Source organism: Hyla sarda, chromosome 1, assembly GCF_029499605.1.
Source record: "Hyla sarda isolate aHylSar1 chromosome 1, aHylSar1.hap1, whole genome shotgun sequence".
NCBI classification, from domain to species: Eukaryota; Metazoa; Chordata; class Amphibia; order Anura; family Hylidae; genus Hyla; species Hyla sarda.
This window is the reverse complement of record NC_079189.1, coordinates 283,643,369-283,667,208: the sequence shown is the minus strand read 5'-3', so window position 1 is coordinate 283,667,208 and position 23,840 is coordinate 283,643,369. Positions and strand designations below refer to the sequence as shown.

The 23,840-nt window shown below is 38.8% G+C and overlaps 1 protein-coding gene across 2 annotated transcripts in view; it reads left to right on the top strand.

Annotated features, from left to right (window-relative positions):
• The window catches only part of DOT1L (DOT1 like histone lysine methyltransferase), a 160,022-nt gene extending 137,445 nt beyond the window's left edge, over nucleotides 1-22,577 (top strand). Inside the window, exons 26-28 of one of the 2 annotated variants that reach the window (XM_056574229.1) lie at nucleotides 7,099-7,169; nucleotides 7,631-8,275; nucleotides 17,378-22,577. In XM_056574229.1, coding sequence (XP_056430204.1) covers nucleotides 7,099-7,169; nucleotides 7,631-8,275; nucleotides 17,378-17,385 — 724 coding nt within the window. In that variant the 3' untranslated portion in view covers nucleotides 17,386-22,577. The remainder of the gene's footprint in view (nucleotides 1-7,098; nucleotides 7,170-7,630; nucleotides 8,276-17,377) is intronic. The other variant, XM_056574240.1, reaches the window with a different exon arrangement.
• Nucleotides 22,578-23,840: the final 1,263 nt, after the last annotated feature.

Here is a 23,840-nt window from a genome sequence, read left to right as displayed (position 1 = left end):
TTATACCTATCTCTATCTTATATGAAGGATAGCCTTATGCCTATCCCTATCTTATATGAAGGATAGTCTTATACCTATCTGTATCTTATATGAAGGATAGCCTTATACCTATCCCTATCTTATATGAAGGATAGCCTTATGCCTATCTCTATCTTATATGAAGGATAGCCTTATACCTATCCCTATCTTATATGAAGGATAGCCTTATACCTATCCCTATCTTATATGAAGGATAGCCTTATACCTATCCCCATCCCTATATGAAGGATAGCCTTATACCTATCTCTATCTTATATGAAGGATAGCCTTATGCCTATCTCTCTTATATGAAGGATAGCCTTATACCTATCTCTATCTTATATGAAGAATAGTCTTATGCCTAACTCTATCTTATATGAAGGATAGCCTTACACCTATCTCTATCTTATATGAAGGATAGCCTTATGCCTATCCCCATCCCTTTATGAAGGATAGCCTTATACCCATCTCTATCTTATATGAAGAATAGTCTTATGCCTATCTCTATCTTATATGAAGGATAGCCTTATACCTATCCCTATCTTATATGAAGAATAGCCTTATGCCTATCTCTATCTTATATGAAGGATAGCCTTATACCTATCCCTATCTTATATGAAGGATAGTCTTATGCCTATCCCTATCTTATATGAAGGATAGTCTTATACCTATCTGTATCTTATATGAAGGATAGCCTTATACCTATCCCTATCTTATATGAAGGATAGCCTTATACCTATCCCTATCTTATATGAAGGATAGCCTTATACCTATCCCCATCCCTATATGAAGGATAGCCTTATACCTATCTCTATCTTATATGAAGGATAGCCTTATGCCTATCTCTCTTATATGAAGGATAGCCTTATACCTATCCCTATCTTATATGAAGGATAGCCTTATACCTATCCCTATCTTATATGAAGGATAGCCTTATACCCATCTCTATCTTATATGAAGAATAGCCTTACGCCTATCTCTATCTTATATGAAGGATAGCCTTACACCTATCTCTATCTTATATGAAGGATAGCCTTATACCTATCCCTATCTTATATGAAGGATAGTCTTATACCTATCTGTATCTTATATGAAGGATAGCCTTATGCCTATCCCCATCCCTATATGAAGGATAGCCTTATGCCTATCTCTATCTTATTTGAAGCATAGCCTTATGCCTATCTCTATCTTATATGAAGGATAGCCTTATACCTATCTCTATCTTATATGAAGGATAGCCTTATACCTATCCCTATCTTATATGAAGGATAGCCTTATACCTATCCCTATCTTATATGAAGGATAGCCTTATGCCTATCTCTATCTTATATGAAGGATAGCCTTATACCTATCTCTATCTTATATGAAGGATAGCCTTATACCTATCCCTATCTTATATGAAGGATAGCCTTATACCTATCCCTATCTTATATGAAGGATAGCCTTATGCCTATCACTATCTTATATGAAGGATATCCTTATGCCTATCTCTATCTTATATGAAGGATAGCCTTATACCTATCTCTATCTTATATGAAGGATAGCCTTATACCTATCTCTATCTTATATGAAGGATAGCCTTATACCTATCTCTATCTTATATGAAGGATAGCCTTATACCTATCCCTATCTTATATGAAGGATAGCCTTATGCTTATCCCATGCATGCTTAAACTCCTTCACTGTATTTGCAGTGACCACTTCTGCAGGAAGGCTATTCCATGCATCCACTACTCTCTCAGTAAAGTAATACTTCCTGATATTACTGCAAAAACCTTTGCCCCTCTAATTTAAAACTACCGTATGTCCTCTTGTGGTAGTTTTTCTTCTTTTAAATATGCTCTCCTCCTTTATTGTGTTGATTCCCTTTATGTATTTAAAAGTCTATCATATCCCCTCTGTCTTTCCTTTCTTCCAAGCTATACATGGTAAGGTCCTTTAATCCTGTATGTAAACCATATTCAAAGTAATAGTCATAAAGTGTGAAGATTAGGATCATTTTAGTTTTATTGACTCACAAGAGAAGAGATCAGTTTTACCAATAAGTGCAATGCGTAAAAACATTGTATTGAATTTAACATGTAAATTTGTAATAAATTAAGTAATCCCCAGTCCTACATTTAACCATTCAAGACAGAGAAAAGGAACTAAAAAAAACCTGGGCTTTCACTCTTTTTCTGTCTAGTATTTCTGACAAATCTCTAGAGCAGTCTTACTGACTGGTATAAAAGTATTTTTTAGGCATATAGAACAGTAAGATGCAAGTGTGGTGAATGTAACTGCTTGTCATAACAAGTATTGGCACCAATCAAATCTATTGATAAGAAATGAATTTATACACTGATGTCATGATTGTCTTGCACAGATAATGTTTGCTATATTTTTCTGTATAAGTCATGTATATTTGAGAGGATGGTAGAATACACCAATGATAGCACAAGTGCGTGTTTGTTGCAGTAATTATTTTTTCCAAAATAGGAGGTATAAGGTATACTCGTATTGATCTATACTAATCTTTGCCTGAGTTCCTGTTATATGTAATGAGAAGCTCTCTGCCCCCTCACTCCCCTGCAGAGGGCGAACATGTCCATGACAAAGCATCTTATGGAGGAGGATGCAAACATATTGTCACTCAGCCTGTTCCATTGGAATACTCTGCATGAAAGTAGCGCAATACAATGGAGAAATCTAAGTGATGTTATGGTCCCATCCTTCTCCATAGGATGCCATATCATGAACATGCTCATCATCTATAGGGGGAGGACAGGGGATCGGGGAGCAGAGCTTCTCATTACAAATAAAGGGACCAAGGCAAAGACTAGTAAAAAGAGAAAAGAACTTTTAAGTGCCTTATCAACTAATTTAGAAAAAAAGCTAAGAAAAGAGTTTAGTAATAAAACCATCTAGCTCTTACTAATTATTGTGTTGCATTATATTTCTGCTGCCTTTATTAGTTTTTGCTTTGTCAGCTTTTTCCACGTTTTGTAAAGTTAAGACTTAATTGTAGCTTTAACCGGTAAAGTGTCTTCTACTTAGTGTTGACCACTCTAGGGTCCTTATAGCCATATAAGGTCCTTGTTGGAGCAGGTGGACAAGTTATATATTTGTACTTTCTTAAAGTGCTTAAAGGGGATGTGAACTCAGAAAATATTTTTGAAACTTTTGGTGTTCTTTTTTTTTTTTTTTTTTTCTTCCCCCTTTGGTGTTTAGTTTTTGATTCTATATCCTGTATTATAGAAATTCTGAAATCTTGAAGTTTTTAGTCTGGCCACTGAGCCGAGTTATGAGCTGACACTTTCTGTTCTGTAGAGGGAACTTTTTAGTAGTCTCCTCCTTATCACAATAGGAATCAAAGTGAAATATGACAGCACTGTATAGATAATACAGAATTGGCCCATTCACAACAGATGGTCCGTTCTCAGTCTCCCATCTTCCTGCACAAATGCCCATATGTGCAAACAATGGAAAATGTTTTGGTATCTGAAGACCCCATACTACATGAAATTATTTGTGTTGTCAGCCCGCAGCATACAAAAACAGCTGAGAAATTGAAGATGCACCTTCTATAAACAATGTACATAAACAGTCACTGTCATTTGAATTCTTTGACATGTTTACTCCCTGTCTGCCACTCAAGCCTGACCGACCCTTTCACTGCATAAGCCTATTGAGTGAAAAGGTTGGTTGTAGTGGCTGCCCCAGGGAGTGAAGAGGGATGCTGCATACTTATACATTTTTTTTAATTTATAACCCCTTCCCGCTATAGGACGTATGCATACATCCCAGCACCGGACATGATCGCGCTCTGGGACATATGCATACGTCTTGCTGATCTCCTGCTCTGCCACACGCAGCTCAGGAGATCTGCGGCAGCACCTGGCTGTCAATCACAGCCGGGGTCTTGCCGCAGCTGCTGGGGCCGCGATTGTGCCGGTCCCAGCAGCATTAACCCCAATGATCTGGACTCATTGCTGCCCACTTCAGAACTCTCCAGCGCTTTGTTGCCATCCATTTCTGGGTGCTTTTTGACATATGTTTGGGGTCCTTGACTGGAAGACCCAAGGTCTCGGACGCAAACCCAGCTTTCTGAAACTGGGCTGTACAGTGCGACCCAAAATCCGTTGGTAATCCTCAGATTTCATGATGCCCTGGCACACATTCAAGGCACCCAGTGCCAGAGGCAGAAAAACAACCCCAAAACATCATTGAACCTCCACCATATTTCACTGTAGGTACTGTGTTCTTTTCTTTGTTGGCCTCATTCAATTTTCGGTAAACATTAGAATCATGTGCTTTACCAAAAAGCTCTATCTTTGTCTCATCTGTCCACAAGACGTTTTCCCAGAAGGATTTTGGCTTACTCAAGTTCATTTTGGCAAAATGTAGTCATGCTTTTTTATGTCTGTGTCAGCAGTGGGGTCCTCCTGGGTCTCCTGCCATAGCGTTTCATTTCATTTAAATGTACAACACAAAGAGAGAAACACAGCCGCACATCCACAATTTGTAAATTGATGTTGTTAGTATACATTTTGATCAAAAAGTACATGCCCACTCGCCACGTCAAGGCCACCTCGTTAGAGTGGGTCTCTAACCTGACACTGGCGTAGCCCCCCATTTCAATGTCTATGGATAGTTTGCGCTGACTCTGCTCCTCGAGCCTGCAGGACAGCTTGAATATCTTTTGGAACTTGTTTCGGGCTGCTTACAGACCATCTGGACTAACCTGCGTTGACACCTTTCATCAATTTTTCTCTTCCCTCCACGCCCAGGGAGATTACCTACAGTTCCATGGGTTGCAAACTTCTTGATAATGTTGTGCACTGTGGACAAAGGCAAATCTAGATCTCTGGAGATGGACTTGTAACCTTGAGATTTTTGGTTCTCAAGTCCTCAGACAGTTCTCTTCTCCTCTTTCTGTTGTCCATGTTTAGTGTGGCACACACAGACACACAATGCAAAGACTAAGTGAACTTCTCTCCTTTTTATCTGCTTTCAGGTGTGATTTTTATATTGCCCACACCTGTTACTTTCCCCAGGTCAGTTTAAAGGAGAATCACATGCTTGAAACAATCTTATTTTTCCGCAATTTTGAAAGGGTGCCAATAATTTTGTCCAGACCATTTTTTGGAGTTTGGTGTGACATTATGTCCAATTTGCTTTTTTTCCTCCCTTTTTTGGTTTAGTTCCAATACACACAGGGAATAAACATGTGTATAGCAAAACATGTGTTACTGCAATCCTTTTCTGTGTGAAGTACCTGTGACAAATTTGAGGGGTGCCAACATTTACGGCCATGACTGTACTAGGTATTGTCACGTCCGTAATGACGTGTACTATAAAGCACCTGCATGGTGAACGCTGTAAAAAAAACAACAACAAAAAACATAAAATTTGCCAATTTTGGTACAAAGTATGAGAATTTGGCTCAGAAAAGGAAAAAAAGAAACATAAAAAGCTATATGAAATGGGTATCACCGTAATCATTCTGACCCACAGAATAAATATAACATCACTTTTACCGCACAGTGAACACCATAAAAAAATATTTGTAAAAAGACTGACATTTTTTATTTTTTTACAATATTTTGGAGTTTTTCACATAAAATGCAGCATGTCAGCACAAATGCACCACTTATATAAAGTACAATATGTCAGCAATGGCATATGCGCAAAAAATGCCAAAGTCCAAAATAGCTTATTTTTGGTCACTTTTTATATAATGAAAAAATGAATAAAAAGCGACCAAAAAGTCTGATCAATACAAAAATGGTAACGCTAAAAACTTCAGATCACGGCGCAAAAAATTAGCCCTCATACCGCCCCGTATGCGGAAAAATAAAAGTTATACGGTTCAGAAGATGACAATTTTAAACGTATACATTTTCGTGCATGTAGTTATGATTTTTTCCAGAAGTACGACAAAATCAAACCTATATAAGTAGGGTATCATTTTAATCGTATGGACCTACAGAATAATGATATGGTGTCATTTTTACCGAAAAATGCATTGCATAGAAACAGAAGCCCCCAAAAGTTACAAAATGGCATTTTTTCTTCAATTTTGTCGCACAATGATTTTATTTCCGTTTCACCATAGATTTTTGGGTAAAATGACTGATGTCATTACAAAGTAGAATTGGTGGCGCAAAAAATAAGCCATAATATGGATTTTTAAAGAATTATGATTTTTTTAAAGGTGAGGAGGAAAAACGAAAGTGCAAAAACGGAAAAACTCTGCGTCCTTAAGGGGTAATTAACGTTATATATTTATAGTTCGGACATTTGTGCACGTGACGATACCACATATGTTTAAATTTATTATGTTAACATGTTTTTTTATATGGAATTTGGGAAAAGGGGGGTGATTCCAACTATTGATATGGAAGGGGTTAATGTTTTTTTGTTTTGTTTTTTGGGGGGGGACTTTTAGGAGGAATTATTAGATTCCTCATATAGATCAATGTAGTTCCATAGAACTACATTGATCTGTGTGCTCTGCGCTCGATTGATTACGCCTTGTCCAGCCCACTGGACCACCAGGGATTGCTTAAAGGTCCCTTTAAACGCTGCTGTCAGCTTTGACCTTGGCGATCTAAAGGGTTAAAAGCTGGCCACGGAGATCGCTGCATGTCTGCTATTAAAGGCAGCCCCCAGCTACAAGAGTCAGCTGGGGGCTGGCCGGTATGGCGCAGGCTCCCGACTTGAGCCAGCGTCATACCGTCTGGCCCTCAGCCGATTGCTGTAGCTGGGGGCCTGGGTTAATAATTGACTTCAATAGCCAGAAGTACGACAAAATCAAACCTATATAAGTAGGGTATCATTGTAATCGTATTAAAACTACTACAGAATAAAGATAAGGTGTCATTTTTGCCGAAAAGTGCACTTCGTAGAATCGGTGCAAAATTGAAAGAGTTTGGTTTTTTTAATCATCATCTCCTAAAAATCATAAGTGGAAAAACTGAAAAACCTGTTGTCCTTAAGGGATTAAGCAAAATAGTTTGTTATAGAGGAAGTCGACAAAACAGCAGCTGGGAATACTATATTGCTGGAATATACTGATGTTTGCTTTCCTCCTTGCAGGACAGAAAGAAAGAGCTCCAGTTTGTGTTTTGAGAATAAAGACTCTCCACAGAGAAGTGAAGGCGAGAGAGGTTAGTTTTCAAATAATTTTATTTTCATCAATGGCCCTTTGTTTTTTTTCCTCAATTTCTAAGGCGTTCACATCACGATTTCTCCATCCGACTTGAGTACGCGATTTTCATAGCTTAAAATCGAATGAAATTGTACATAAAGTCGGATCCATTGACCTCCATTAAAAAATTGGATCAATTACACTCATCAGATTTGATCCGCATCCAATTTCATCTGATTTTTGTTCGGGTCTGTAATCTGGGTTCAACACGATTTCAGACCTGAAATTTTTTTTTTTAATCTGATGCAGATCAAAACTGATGTGTGTAATGGATCCGACTTTATATACGATTTCATACGATTTTAAGTTATAAAATGGTTTACTCAAGTCGGATGGAGAAATCGTGATGTGAACGCAGCCTAAGACACATTTACCTCTTCCTTACATTATTCATCCTTACTTTCACCTCCCCCATTTTAGGTCTACCGTATCCCAGCAGAAAATCATCTTGTGAGAGTATAGGCAAATGGAAATCTACCTTCTCCCCGATCTCTGATGTTGCTCCCAGCCGCACCCCTGACAGCTCCGCTTCACCCCCACGCTTCAACTCCCATTATCCTTCTGGAGATGGGTCCCGTCGAGGTTCTGGGTGCTCAAGCCCAGGGTCAGCTAGCAATCTTAGTGATCACACCAGAATGGAAATGGGCAAAGCGCCAGACGGAAACTTGTTTCTGAATAAAAAATGTGCATCTGATGGCGGGAAGAGAGAGGAAAGGGTTCCATCTACAAGAGTTGATCGTTCCAGAGGTCCACGCAGTCGGGAAAGGGATGGGGAGGGCCGAGCTGGGAACAACTTATTTATGTCACAGGGGACAGGGGTTCTACTGAATGGCAAGGGACCTGGCCCTAACCCCTTGCAGACACATCATCAATTCTTGAGCAGCCTGACAGCTGGGTCCCAGCTTACACTGCAGAGTAGTCTCAATTCAGTGGCCGGCAATTCAGTGTTGCAGTCTCTCTTCAACTCTGTGCCTGTACATGTTACAGGCCCAGCAGGTCGTCTAACTAACTCCCATGGGATGGGCAGTTTTACATCTCCTGGAGTGACCGGCGGTACAGTAGGAGGTGAGTTACCCACTCCTCCCATCTGCGCATTAACATCACAATAATTTTCGTATGCATGACTAGATTAGCACCAACATCAGCAGAGATTAGACGATGCAATGATGATTATATTATGCAAGTGGGCTATAACATGAATACCTGTAAAAAAAAAAAAAATAATAATAATTATATATATATATATATATCTATTTCTCCAGAGAAGCAGCACATCCAAAGTATTCTCCTTGGGGGAGGAGCACCGCTTCTGGTGTAGAATAGAGATTCAAAAAGGCCATTAGCAGTGTGTGTGTGTGTGTGTGTGTGTGTGTGTATATATATATATAATGTGTGTGCAAATAAGTTGTGCAGTTTATGCTTCACTTCAAGATATATCATCATAGGCATCTGTCATGACTGGCACAGTAGTATCTGAGGGGCTGTAAGTAGAACATCTCAGGAAATGCTACAGCATCCCCAAGGTGATTAATGCTCTTACAATTTGAGATCCTAATATCAGCGTGAACTTCATGTTGTCACTGAATCCATGCTAACTTTTATTTCACCTGTTCAACACAACAAATGCAGTTCTATTGTTATTTCTCTGTACTTGGATTCTCCATGAAATAACAATTCTAAAACCTCTTTTATTATAGGTGTGTGTTGTGCCTCATTAAAGGGAATATGTCAGCTTCATTTTACACTCCAAACTACTGATAACTGTTAGGGCAAGGAGACACATGGTGCCTTCCTTATGCTTTTGTTCTTTTGCCAAGCGTCAGACGCATTCCCAAGGCTTTGAAGTGCTGTATGTTGGAATGCATCTTCACTCCCACTTCCATGCCTATTCCTGCTTGATTTACAGTCAGGTGAAAGCATTGGGGGAGATTTATCAAAATCTGTCCAGAGGAAACGTTGCTGAGTTGCCCATAGCAACCAATCGGATCGCTTCTTTCATTTCTGAAAAAAGAAACAATTTGTTGAGTTTCTAAGGGTATAATTCAGCAACTTTTCCTCTGGACAGGTTTTGATAAATTTCCTTTGGTGCAGACACATTGGGAAAGATTTATGAAAACCTGTGCAGAGGAAGAGTGGTGAAGTTGCCCATAGCAACCAATCATATTGCTTATTTATGTTAATTACACCGCTTAATTACACAGGACGTAAATGTACGTCCTGGTGCGGTGGTATTTAACTCACTAGGAAGTACATTTACGTCCTGTACATGACTGCGAGCATTGGAGCGATGCTTGGGGTCATGCGCTGCAGGTCCCGGCTGCTGATAGCAGCCGGGGACCCACCAGTAATGGCAGACATCAGTGATCGCGCGGATGTCCGCCATTTACCCCTCAGATGCTGTGATCAATACAGATCATGGCATCTGCTGCCACGAGGATCCGATCATCCATAATGTCAGACGGAGGTCCCCTCACCTGCCTCCTTCCATCTCCCGACGTCTTCTGCTCTGGTCTGAGATCGACCAGACCAGAGCAGGAGATAGCCGATAATACTGATCATTGCTATGTCCTATCCATAGCACTGAACAGTATTAGCAATCTAATGATTTCTATAAATAGTCCCCTATGGGGACTATTGAAGTGTAAAAGTAGAAGTAAAAAAAAAAAAAAAAAAAATTGAAAAATCCTCTCCCCCAATAAAAATGTAAATTGTCCCTTTTCCCCATTTTACCCCCAAAAAGTGTAAAATAAATTAAATAATAAATACATAAAATAAAAATGTAATAAACAAATTTTCCCGTACAGTGAACGTAGAAAAAAAGTTTTTAACCATGTCCTGGTGAGCTGGTGCTCAACTCACCAGGACATACATTTACATCCTATACACAACCACGTGCATCGGAGCGATGCCCGGTTCATGCGCGGATGTCTGCCATTAACCCCTCAGATGCCGTGATCAATACAGATCACGGCATCTGCAGCATTGCGGTCACTAAAATGAATGATCGGATCGCCCACAGCGCTGCAGCAGCGATCTGATCATCCAGAACGGCAGACGGAGTTCCCCTCACCTGCCTCTGCGGCCTTCCACAGGTCTTCTGCTCTGGTCTGGTTTTTTAGATTTTATGTCAGAACGTCAACCATTGCAGTGCAAAGCACCACTTTAGGCCTCTAATCTCATCGGTGCTGTCTCACTCCTAAGCCCCGTTTTGCACCCCCATAGTGCTTTACTGCTTTATATGCGGTATTTCCTTATTCTGGAGAAATTGGGCTACAAATTTTGTGGAGCTTTTTTTCTCTTACTACTTGTGAAACTAAGAACATTTTGGTTAATACCAGCAATTTAGTATAAAAAAAAATTTTTTCACTGTTACGGCCTACTGTTCAAAAAACCTGTGAGGTGTAAGTACTCCCTGTAACCCTTGTTACGTTCCTGGAGGGGTTTAGTTTCGAAAATGGTGTCACATGTGGGAGATTTCTGCTGTTCTGGCACCATGGGAGGTTTGTAAATGCACATGGCCCCTAATTTCAATTTCAGCAAAATTCTCTCTCCAAAAGTCCAATGGCACTCCTTCCGTTCTGAAACCTGTAGTGCGCCAGCGGAGCGCTTAACATCCACATATGGGGCGTTTTCTTAAATGGGAGAAATTGGGCTTCAAATTTTGGGGTCCATTTTCTTCTATTACCCCTTATGAAAATGAAAAATTTGGGATAACTACCATTTTAGTGTTAAAATTTTTTTCCATTCTCACGTCCAACTTCAACGCAAAGTCGTCAAACACCTGTGAGGTGTTAAGGCTCACTATACTCTTCACTATACGTTCCTTGAGGGGTTTAGTTTCCAAAATAGTATGCCATGTGTTTTTTTTTTTTTTTTTTTGCTGTTCTGGCACCATGGGGGCTTCCTAAATGCAACATACCCCCCAAAAACCATTTCAGCAAAAATTTTTTTTAAAATCCCACAGTTGCTCTTTCACTTTTGAGTAATGTTGTGAGCCCGCAGAGCACTTTCTGTCAACATATGAGGTATTTCCATACTTGAGAGAAATTGAGTTACAAATTTTTGGGGCTTTTTCACCTAATACCACTTTTAAAAATGAAAAAAAATGGGGCTACAAGAACATTTTAGTGTAAAAAAAAATGCAGATTTTGATTTTTCTCCTCCACTTTGCTGCTGTTCTTGTGAAACACCTAAAGGGTTAACAAACTTTCTGAATGTCATTTTGAATACCTTGAGGGGTGTAGTTTCTATAAAGGGGTCATTTATGGGGTATTTCTCACAGAAAGGCCCCTCAAATCCACTTCTAACTTAACTGGTCCCTGAAAAATTCAGATTTTTGAATTTTTGACAACATTTTGAAAATTGCTGCTGAACTTTGAAGCCCTCTGATGTCTTCCAAAAGTAAAAACATGTCAACTTTATGATGTCAATATAAAGTAGACATATTGTATTTGTGAATCAATATATAATTTATTTGGAATATCCATTTTCCTTACAAGCAGAGAGTTTCAAAGTTAGAAAAATGCTAAATTTTCAAGTTTTTCATCAAATTTTGGAATTTTTTACCAAGAAATGATGCAAGTATCGATAAAAAATTACCAATAACATAAAGTAGAATAGGTCACGAAAAAACTGTCTTGGAATCAGAATAATCGGTAAAAGCATCCCAGAATTATTAATGCATAAAGTGACAGTGGTCAGAATTGCAAAAGAAGGGCTCAGTCCTTTAAGGTGAAAAAGGGCTCAGTCCTTAAGGGGTTAAGGCCCAAATGGGCTGAGTCCTTAAGGGGTTAGAGGCCTGTGAAAAATTAAAGAAGAAATCTGGTTGCTTTGGGCAACTGGCCAACTTTTACTGTGCGTAGGTACAAGATTAAGGAACTCGGCTTCCAGCTGACTGTCAATCAGAAAGAGGGAGGAGCAGGAGCGAGGTAACATTACATCGCTAAGCCCTCCAGGCTTGGGAGCACCTCTTTGACACTTGGCGCAGGAGAATAAAATTATGAAAGTTCAGACAAATATATCAAAGCTGCAATGTGTCTCCTTGTTCTAACTTCTAACACTGTCAGCAGTTTGAAACATGAATTGCAGCTGACAGATTTCCTTTATATTCTTAACATAAGCATATGACTAAGTAGCCAACTAGATGTTACCAGTTGGGGGCAGGCTTCCTAAAATGTCTGACACTATCCAGTCAGAGCAGACAGTGCCAGATAGTGTAGGGCCATGCCTACAACTGGTTATAGTTAGCTATTTAGTCATGCATGGTAAGATTGATAATAGGGAATGGCACAGATCATAAAAAATAGTCACAAGGGGCCACTGGTCTTCTGTTTGTATTTTGTTTTACAATATACAGTGGGAACACTTTATCAAACTGTCTAGTAGTAAGATTCTTTGTTGCACAAAGTAACCAATCACAGCTCAGTTTTTATATTACCAGAGCAATATGAGAAATAGCAGAATTCTAATTGGTTGCTATGGACAACAAAGAGAATCGTACTATAAAAGTGTATTCACTTTCTGCTGTAGATTTTAGACAATTATGTACTTTTGACTGCTTTGTAAAATCTGCAACTGCGGGTTTTACAACTACATATCCACACATCCAGTTTGTGTGAATCCCCCCTGACATGAAAATGCCACAAAATTTTGCCCAAAGAGCTGTAATAAGATTTGGTGCAAATTCTGCAATAATGTTTTAGCCAAAACCTTTTATTCCGAAGATAGGTTTAACACTTTCCTTTTGTACATCTTTTAATACTGACTTTTATTTTGCAAAATACATTTTAGTTTTGTATGATATTTCAGAACTGGCGCATACATTTCATGCCATTTTCTTGTGTGTACATATTCAGATATAAGATAAGCAATTCTGAGCCACAGCCTACTATTTTAACCTGGTAATGACCCTTGACATCCGGGAGTTGTTGACATTCTATGCAGAGGACTCCGGAAATGTTCTTGCACCATACCTGGCAGCTTCTGGTTGCTGTCAGCAGCTGATGGTTGTTGTCGGAAACAGGGACGGACTGGGACTGAAAATGGGCCAGGGCATTTTAGACTAAGCAGCCCCATTTCAGTCCTGGGTGTGACTTTGTGACATGGCAATCATAGTGGGGTATTATAGGGTACATAACAGGGAAAAAAATGTTTACATGTGAACATTAACAGGGGTGTCAATTTCCTATGATAAGAACATGTGCCTCTAAACTATAGTTACTAAAGAACTCCAATATATGGTGTTGAAGGAAATATTATCACCATACATATTACCATCATACTGTTACTGACCAAATCCTGTATACGTAGACCAAAATTACCAATATACAAGGAGGAAATATTATCACCATACATATTACCACCATACTGTAACTAATCAAATCCTGTATACTAAAACCAATGATACTAGTATACAAGGAAATATTTCCACCATACATTGATCATATACTGGTAGATACCAGCTCTGCAAACCATATAAGTAATCGCAATACATAATCGTTACATCAGGTGACTTGGTGGGGACGTCTTCTCTAATTCAAGTTGTTCTTTACTTTTTTTTTCCTCCATCCAGCTAAAGATGTCATGATTTTTTTCAGACACAACTTGTCTCTACAGAACCTGCCAGGCAAAGATTTTAGGCACTGCACTTTTCCAGCACCTATAGCACTCCAAACTGTTATAATAACCACCTTGGTGTCTCTTGCACAGTAGGGTAGGTAGATAAGTGGGCTGGTGAAGAATGGGAAGATGCCCCATTAGGTAGTCAGGTAACTGCAGTAGGTAGACAGGTCCACTCATGTGGTTTTCCCCATTACTGAGTAAGTAGGTGCCACCTGTAGATAGGTTCCTATGTGGATAGATACTCCCTGTAGGCAGTAGCAAGCAGTACCTATAAGTAGGGATTACTCCCTGTAGGTAGGTCCCCATGTATATAGCAGTAGCCCCCTTTTAAGTAGTAGTAGTAGTAATAGCCCTCTTTAGGTAGTAATAACAGCAGCCCCCTTTACCTAGCGGCAGCCCCCTTTTGGGTAGTTGTAGTGGAGGCGTCTTTAAAAAAAAAAATTTCTCTTACCTAGCTGCCGCGTAGTGTGGCCTTCCTTCCGCTTTTCTCGGAGTGCTCTGGTGCATGATGACATCATTCATGTGCCGGAGCGCAGAGAAAGGCGCTTGGCTTCTTGTGGTTGCCTGCATGTTGGGGGTGGCCATAAGAGTGAATAACAAAGTGAGGAGCCAATGGCTCTTCACTCTGTCAAACAGCAGAGTGCCACAAGTAACTATAAGCGCATAACGAAGATGTACTTTTAGTTTTGTCCCGGGCCAACCGGACAAATGCCGTTGGCATTTACCAGCGCTCAACTTAACTGGCCCTGGTTACGAAGTTAAGTTGAGCGCTGGTAAATGTTTAAAAGACTACAGCTTTGTGACCGTTTCAAACATATTCTCAGCGTGAGTTCTAGGAGTTGGACCCCAGAAAATCTAACACCAAGGTTAGGCCTGAATAACCCCTTTTTAAATACAGAAAAATCTAATTCTTTGTGAATCTAGGTCACTTCATTTCTCCTGGATTTTTTATTACTATTTTGCATATTAACTGCTCAAGGATTTTGCCTACTTATGCCTTCAGTTTTACTATTATTTTTTTTCAACGTAACTATATAAGGACTTTTTTTTGTTTTTTTTTATCGCAGCTTTTCGGGGTAGCTAGAAGTCGTTAACTTTTTTTTTGGTTCATTATATGTTGTAGATCATATTTGTAACACTTTTGATATCTTGTATCTTGTATTGGGGGGGGGGGGGTTCTGAAGTGTTTCCCTTCAATGGAACTAGAGAGCCTAGACCAACCCCATAGCATGATCTTTCCCCCACTGAACTTGAAGGTGTTATCCACCATAAGGTGATTTTAGTATGTACCTGGCAGACAGTAATGGACATGCTTAGGAAGGATCTGCGCTTGTCTTGGGGCTAAATGGCTATGTTGTGAGATTACCATAACACTGTGGTTAGCTGTTTGTGAACTATTATTTCCTGTTTGACTTTTCTTTTTTTGACTACAAATCCCACAATGCCATTTTCCTCCCTCCCACACATCAGCCACCCCACCCATTGAAACATAAATGAGCTGCATCCATTCAAATTGGTGTGGTTTTCAATCAGGGTGCCTACAGCTGTTGCATTAGTTGCAGATTACTCTCTCCACCCATTGAAGCAGACAGGCTCCCTGTCATCAGCTGACTAGTGAGTCAGGTCTTGGCCACATTGCAAGCTGGGAAAAATCTGAGAAAACAGTCATTTTGTATGTTGGTAAAAATAAATATTGGGGTGAAAATCACAGAAGAATTGTGAGAAAACCGTCACACACAGGTACAGACACTATATTATGAACTACACTAACTTTACAGCCCCTGTAGCATAGTCAAATAAAATAAATTCCTGGAATACCCCTTTAAAGGAGTACTTCAGTGCAGGAACACTTATTTCCCCCCCAACCCCCCAGTGCCATTTCTTCTCCCAACATGGTGTGTATTATGGCATCCAGACATTTAAATTTTGCTCTCATGTGATCATACTATGGGGGAGAGTTATTAAAACATGCAGAGGTAATGTTGACCAGTTGCCCATAGCAACCAGATTGCTTGTTTTATTTTTCAAAAGGCTTCGGAGATATGAGGCATTCTGGTTGCAATGTTATCCTATAAATTTGCATCACCATCTGGTAACAAAGTCTGAACCATGGGATGGATTTGGTCGCTTACATTATGCAGATACTTAAACACGGCCCATTTTGTCCTTGAGGACAGGCAATTTTCATTTTTGTAGTTTTGTTTTCCTCAGTCTTTTGAGGCATAATTCTTTTTTTCCATCTACAGACTGATATGAGGGCTTATTTCTGTGCGACCAATTGTACAATTTAACCTATAAAATGTACAGCAAAATAAAAAAATATGCAATTTTTTAACTTTTGGAAAAAAGCAGTAAAAATTACATGATAGGGTATTTTTTTTGCATTTACTTACAAAATAAAGCTATTTATATAGTTTTTCTATTTTTGTACTTCTTAAAAAAACAAAATCAGTATGCCTAAAATTCCTTTGACATCCCCCACCCCCCACCTTATAACATTAACAAATCAGCATTTTTTTACATTTAAACAGTTTACCATGCGGTAAATAAATATTATATTTTATTAGTTCGTATAATTATGCATATATTATACCAGATATATTCTTATACAAATATATTAATATTCTATTATGTATTGAATTTTTTTTTTGGGGGGGGGGGGGGGGGGACAAGAAGGGAGACTTTATTTTTGTATTAGGGGGAGGAGCTTTTATATTAGGAGAAAACAATTTTTTTTAGCATCAACTGGTGCCATAAAACAAATTTTTTAATTACTTCTATTCAAAAATCTCAATCCTTCCAGTACTTATCAGCTCCTGTATACTACAGAGGAGGTTCTTTACTTTTCAGAGCAGGATAAGTTTGCAGAAAGCACTATGGTCAGACAGAAAATCTACTTAGCTGGCCTCTTGCTGTGCTGGTGAACACCCCCTGAAATAAAAAGACTTTTTATATCAGTAATGGAAAGGGCTATGGAGGAAAGGAAGGTATCTTCATCACTTACACAGATTGTGATTTGGAATCCATATAAACTCTGTTGTCTGAAGGTAGTCTGTTATACTGTCAATCCACTCCCAAATGGCAGATGCCAATTCCGTGTACCGACTTTTATAGAGTGCTTTACAGGGACATCTGTTTGTAAATCAGAGGGAAAAAAATGTTCAGAAAACTTCTTGTCTTCTATTCGACTCAGTCTGAAATTCTTCCAAGGACAGAATCAGATCATCTTAGGGCAAAGACAGACTTTTCATTTAAAAGGGTTATCCAGGAATAGAAAAACAGATTAGATTTTTTTCCAAAAACAGCACCACACTTGTCCTCGGGTTGTGTGTGGTATTGCAGCTCGGTTCCATTGAAGTGAATGGAGCGGAGTTGTAATACCACACATAACCTGAGGACAGACGTGACCCTGATTAGAAGAAATCAGCTCTGTTTTTCTATTCCTGGATAACCCTTTAAAGGAAAGTATGGCTTCATTATATTGCTGTCTGAAATAAGTGTCAGTTGTACTTTTATATTAATTTGTTGCTTCTCTTTCTTTCACAGGTATTTAAACGTCTACCTCAGTTGAATTCACCTATGCAAAATCAGACCTGCTATATATATATCTATATATATTTTTTTTTCTTTTACCTTAAAAGGTGCTCTTCACAGTTTTGAGGGGAGAAATTTCTCTCCCTCAATCTTTCCTTTGTAGCTACCACTGGTTATACTTACAAAATCACTTCTTTTACTGAGCTCAAAGCCTGGACACCCTTGTTCCACTGTGAATGAAATCGCAACAGCAAAATCCGGGAAATAACAATTGTACTTTTATTTATATGAAATGAAATATATAATATTTTTTTTTTTTTTCTATTTTAAGTTTGTTTTTGTGGGTTATCTTTTGGAGGACGTGGCTCAAGAAATGAGCAGAAAAGTGAAATGGCAGACAAATTATGGATGAACAATGAGGGATGCAAGCTGGCTTCCTCAATGCAGATTCAACTGGTGCTACGCATAAGATTGTGCCTCGGTTATCTGGTGCTGATAAGTTGTGGTGCTTTGAACAGTACACACTGGGACATGGGATCCATTGTGTCAATAAAATGTGTGCTTAATTTATTATTACCGTCTAAATCTGTATAACCAAAGTACATTCTGTTCTTTTCCTAGTATGATACGTGAGATTTGTTTGTTTGCTCTGGGAACTGAATTTTTTTTTTTTTTTTGTTTCTCCCCTCCTTCTTGTGAAAATGATATGGCAGCTAATAGTGTGATTGTAACAATAGGAACTATTTATCACAGGTTATTAAGGCACAGTAGTGGTGCTGTATTTTTAAATATTTACCTGACCCGAATATTTAAGCCTAAAGGAAGAATTTAGATTTTCAAGATACTTGATTTTTTTTTCCTCCAACATATAACTTAAGCTATAATGCATAAGTATGCATATATTGTAAATGTGTGTATATTACATCTGTGTATAAGTACATATTTATATGTATATAGTCTTGCACATGTATCTAAATATACAGTCCTGATTCTATTACCCTTCTTAGTAGGACATGTATTTGCAGCCAAACATTTTATCTCTTGAACAGTCATGGAACTTAAATTGAAGGGGTTGTCTCACAAAGCAAAGTTGGTAAAATCCGATGTGTACCACATACATATATGTAAAGGAGATCAAATGTGCTGTTTTTATTAAAGAAACTTACATCCTTCCTCCCAAACACACACATCCACACATCTGATCACTTCCTGACGGGCACATGGGGGATTAGGACGGCTATATATCTTAAACAGGTAATTTTTTGGAAATTCTTGAATTATGTATCATTAAACTTTTAAAATTTTACATCAGTTTAGACCTATTTCTCTTAATTGGAGAACCCTTTTAAGGAGTTGAGCAAGCTAAGATCTCCTGAAGTATTTGTCAAATAGTGAGTTAAAGGGAATGTGTCATCTGAAAACAACCTATTGTTTTAAATTACATTTTTAAGTTAAATATTTGTAAAGAATTTGTTTTTTTATTCTAAAATTTCTGTCAATAGTATAAAATCTTGCCACTAGGCCTAATATTAACCCCTTAAGGACACAGCCAATTTTATTTTTGCATTTTTGTTTTTTCTTCCTCACCTTCTAAAGAACATAGGGGAACATTTATCATTGTTTGCTTTGGTAAGAATTCTGTAGGCATTTATTTTTTGCTTTGGTTTTGCTTATGTGCAACATATGTATCATACTATCACGGGGTTGATAAATTTGGCTCACATAAGCAAAAACCAATAAAATCCCCTTGGAATACCATTTTCTTAGCACACATAAGCAAAAAAGATGTATGTGTGTTTATAAAAAAAAATTCCACTTTTTTTCCTCTTAAATGTACTAACCCATTTTTTTTTTTTTTTTTCATTTCAGATCAGTCTATCCTGTGGGCTACTTCAGATTTTGTGGACTACGATGACCACCATTTTTTGTTTAATATTAACAACATATTGTAACCATGGGAGTTTAATGTTTTTTTAAAAGTTTATTTTATTTTATTTACTTTACAGGCTTAGTAATGGAAGCTGTCAAATAGACAGTCCATTACTAAGCCGGGGCTTAGCGTTAGCCCCAAAAACAGCTAGTGCTAACCCCCGATACCCACTGCCTCAGGGGTGCCAGGAAGAGCCGGTACCAACTGGGCCAGAGCATCAAAAATGGCATTCCTGAGCCTAGGCGGTAACAGGCTGGCGTTATTTAGGCTAGGGAGGGCCAGTAACAATGATCCTCACCCACCCTGGTAATGTTAGGCTGTTGCTGTTTGGTTGGTATCTGGCTGAGAATAAAAATACAGGGAACCCAATGCGTTTCATTTATTTAATCATTTATGGGGGGAAAAATGCATAGGGTTCCTGTTACCACCTAGGTCCAGGAGCGCCATATTTGATGCTCCAAGCCTATTGGTATCGACTTTTCCTGGCACCCCTGTGATGGTGGGTACCTGGGTAATAATTGAGAGTTAGCACTAGCTGTTTTTGGTGCTAACGCTAAGCCTTGCTTAGTAATGGATTCGTTTTATAATACAGCTTCCACTACTAAGCCTGTAAAGTATATAAAAATAAAAAAAGTTTAAAAAACTTTTATTCCAAAAAAAAAAAAACACCCTCACAAGCCATCATTAACCATTTTATTAACATTAAACAAATAAAATAAAAAAAAAACACTGGTCATCGTCGTAGTCCACTGGATACACAGATCTGAAATGAGAAGGAAAAAATAAAGGAAAATAGGTTAGCACATTTATTGTAACCCACCCGCAATGCATGACTACAACCCCCAGCATGCCCTTACAATAAGGACATAATGGGAGTTGTAGTCATGCAGCAGGGCTGGGGGAGATGTGCAAGTGGGTGACAAGCTTGTCACCTGCCCCCCACTGCATGACTACAACCCCCAGCATGCCATTACAGTAAGGCTTTGCTGGGAGTTGTAGTCATGTGGCGCGGGCAGGTGACAAGCTTGTCATCAGCCCGCCCATCTAACACACTCCCACCGTGCCACACAACTACAATTCCCAGCATGTCCTTAAAGTAAGGACATGCTGGGAGTTGTAGTGTTGCACGGGAGGGAGATGTGCGGGCACGTGACAAGCTTGTCACCCTCCTGTAAATCTCCTACCACCGTGCCTGTGAATATGAAAGTAAGCAAAAAGACGCACAAAAAGTCTTGCATGCGAATTTTGAAAATGCTCTCATAGGCAAGTTTGTAAGCCAGGTCTGACCTTGCTTACACCTGCGACTTTTTGTAGGGGGTTTGCGACTTTTATTTGCTTACGTGCGACTTTCAAGTAAAAACTGAAAATTGCTTAGGTAGGGCGGATTGGTATTTTTTGCTTACCCACAAAAGTCGCACACAAATTTGCTTAGGCGCACGTGCGACTTTTGTAAGCAAAAAAAAAGCTGCTTCAATCCCTTGATAAATCTCCCTCATAACTTATATTTTCATCCACAGACCCATATGAGGGCTTATTTTTTGTGCGACCAATTGTCCTTCGTAATGACCTAAATCATTATACCATAAAATGTATGGCGTAACCAAAAAAAAATATTTTTTATGTGGGGATAACTCTATTTTCCACAGTTTTTCACTCTATTCACTTTATTTTTATGTTTTATTTTATTTTTATTAACGTTTACACCGTTCACCATACGGCATCATCATTATATTTTGATAGTTCTGACATTTACACATGTGGCGATACCAAATATGTAAAACATTTTATTCTTTTTTAAGCTTTTTGAGATAAAACTGGGAAAAGGGTGATTTAAAATTTTTTTTGGGGAGGGGCTTTTTCACATTTTCTAACTGTTTAAAAAAAAATACTTTTTATGTCCCCATAGGGGACTAATTATAGCGATCATTAGGTGGCAAATACTCAATAGCAGCCGGGACCTGTCGTGCATGATGCGAGCACTGTCCTGGTGTGTTAAGTACCAGGGCATCAGGACGTACATTTATGTCCTATGTCATTAAGGGGTTAAGCGCAGACATCCTGTCTGTGATGATGAAATCAGTATGTAAATAATAAAATACCTAAAGCTGAGAGCTGCCCAGAAAACATTTCCATTTAGTGAATAGGGTCTCGGCCAGCCTATTGTCTTTTTCTATGAGGTTTGCTGTAAAGCATATCTCTAAATGCTGTTAAAAAATAGCCCTGGCAAGATGGCAGCCCCTATAATAATGAACAAAAATAATATAAATTAAATAAAAATTACAATCAGTGAATAAAGCCTTTTTTCAGACAAAATGTAGGTGATTACATTCATTACAGTATGTCTTATTTTATGCTATATGGTGCAGAGATGTTGCTCATTCAGCCCAGAAAAGGTAACACTTATCCCTGTGAACATGTGTGGATTGTTGGCTCTCAGACTGTATTTCTGTTTAAATATTTGCAAGAAAATACTGCAAGACAATGCTCCAGATGACAAGGTAGGGAGTGAGGCCTTATGGTGCTAGGTCAATAAGTGCAAACTGAAATTTGTTCACTGACCGGCTGATTTTGCACCCGCGTTCCAGATCTGTTCTTGAGGTTTAATGTATATTAAAATAAAATCCCTACATGTGGCCTCCAGAGCAAGTTTTATTAAGGAGGATAGATTTTTAAGCTATTTTCTTGGTAACAAATGTTGAAATGGCCTGTAGGTTAAGACTTCAAGTACCAATTGGTATTCAGAGCCTTGCATTCCAAGCTTGGATCTGCTGAGGAATATATAGGTTTTTACTTGCCTTAATAACCTGCTCATGGCAACATGTACAACTGTTCCTTGAGAGTGTGATTTAAAATATAAATCTATACATATTATATAAAGATATATATATCTATAATAAGGGTGCTTGGCAGTTTGTATAATAGATTTCAATTTGGTATATTTTTTTGTCTTGCATTAGGAGGATGTTAGATTCAACCAGATCTTTGTAAGAAACTTAAAATTCCTTGGTTAGTAATTATTTTGATACTTGCCCATATGCCTTGTAAAATGTTTTCCCATCTTTTTTCAAAACTGTTTACCTTCCTTTTTTGTAGATTGTTGCTTTTGACATTTTGAAAAAGTGATATTAAAAAAAGAAAAAAGAAAAAAAAAATTCTTCAACCACAAATGTATTTTTATCTGTTTTGTGTCTTTAGAAAAAAAAGTTGTACATGAATTTAATTCAGAATAAGACCGATTTTTAATTTATGAAATTGTATATAAATAAACATGATCTAAATTTCCGTTTGGCTTTTTCTATATAATTTTAAGTGGGCTTCATTTCTTGTACTGTCAGTATAAATATATTAAGGGTTTCTAATTCCTGTCTATCACTCTTGCCTGCCATTTAAAGACATTTCTTGTTCTTTTTAATATTGATAGGATTTATGGAAAAAAAAAACTGAGTTGGGGGTTCTCCATTCTGAAAGCAGAGCAAAATAACCACTCTTCCTCTGCACGAGTTTTGATAAATCTCCCCCTTTGACCTGCATTGGTGTTGCTGGATAGGGGGAGGGGTTTCTGATGCCACTACTATTGCACTTTATGTCCGTGTGTACCTGCCTTCCATATGGAATTTTAACAGATTAACAATAAAGGTATAGACTTAAAAAGGAAAACTGCCAGCTTTCTCCACCTGCACTAACCAGCGGTACGGGCTGGTAGTGGGGGGGACGCTGTTCAGTTTGATGCTTACTGTGCCAGGATCCGCTGCGCCATTCGGCCGTAATCTTCTATTTCGGTATATGCTAATGAGGTGCTAACTGGCACTCTGACGTCATTGCCGCCTGCCTGGTTTTGTCCGTTATATTTTCCCTTACCCAAAACCGTAACCTACCACGTTTTTTCTGTCCAAGTGAAAAACCATATTTTTAAACATGGGAGTCAATGGGAACTGTACAGAACCGTATGTGCATACGGTTCCATTCGATTTGCCCTCGGGAGTCAATTGCGGGCACCAGAAGGGACTGTTTACCAACGGGTGATGAGATGTTGCCTACGAGCACCCCTTGAAGGCATAGCAGGGCGAGGCAGCTTAGAAGACTTTTGAGGGGATTGCAGGAGAGGTCTCTTAGAGGCACCAGAGGACAATTGGGGCCAGTCAGGCAGGGTTACAGAAGGCAAGTCCAGATCCCGCAGGTAGCCAGGCAAATCATGAGGGGAGCATACAGTAAAGGTTTTTCCATTCCTGTGGACAGAGAGGGCGAATGGTAAATCCTAGCGATAGGGGAGATCATGCTCCCTTAAAACTTCTTGGATCGGCTCTCTGGGCCAAGGTGTGGCAGGACAAGTCCAGAAACAATTGAACCTGAACATCTTTGTAGAAAACCCATGTGTGGGCATGTACTGAGCGGACGATGTCCTCTTTGATGGCATAGAAGTGTACCCGACATATCGCATCTTGGGAGCGTTGATCATCGGGACTAGGAGGACGAAGAGCTCTGTGCGCCCTGTCCAATTCAATGTGGGCATCAGGAGCATGTTCCAACAGGTCATTGAAGATGGAT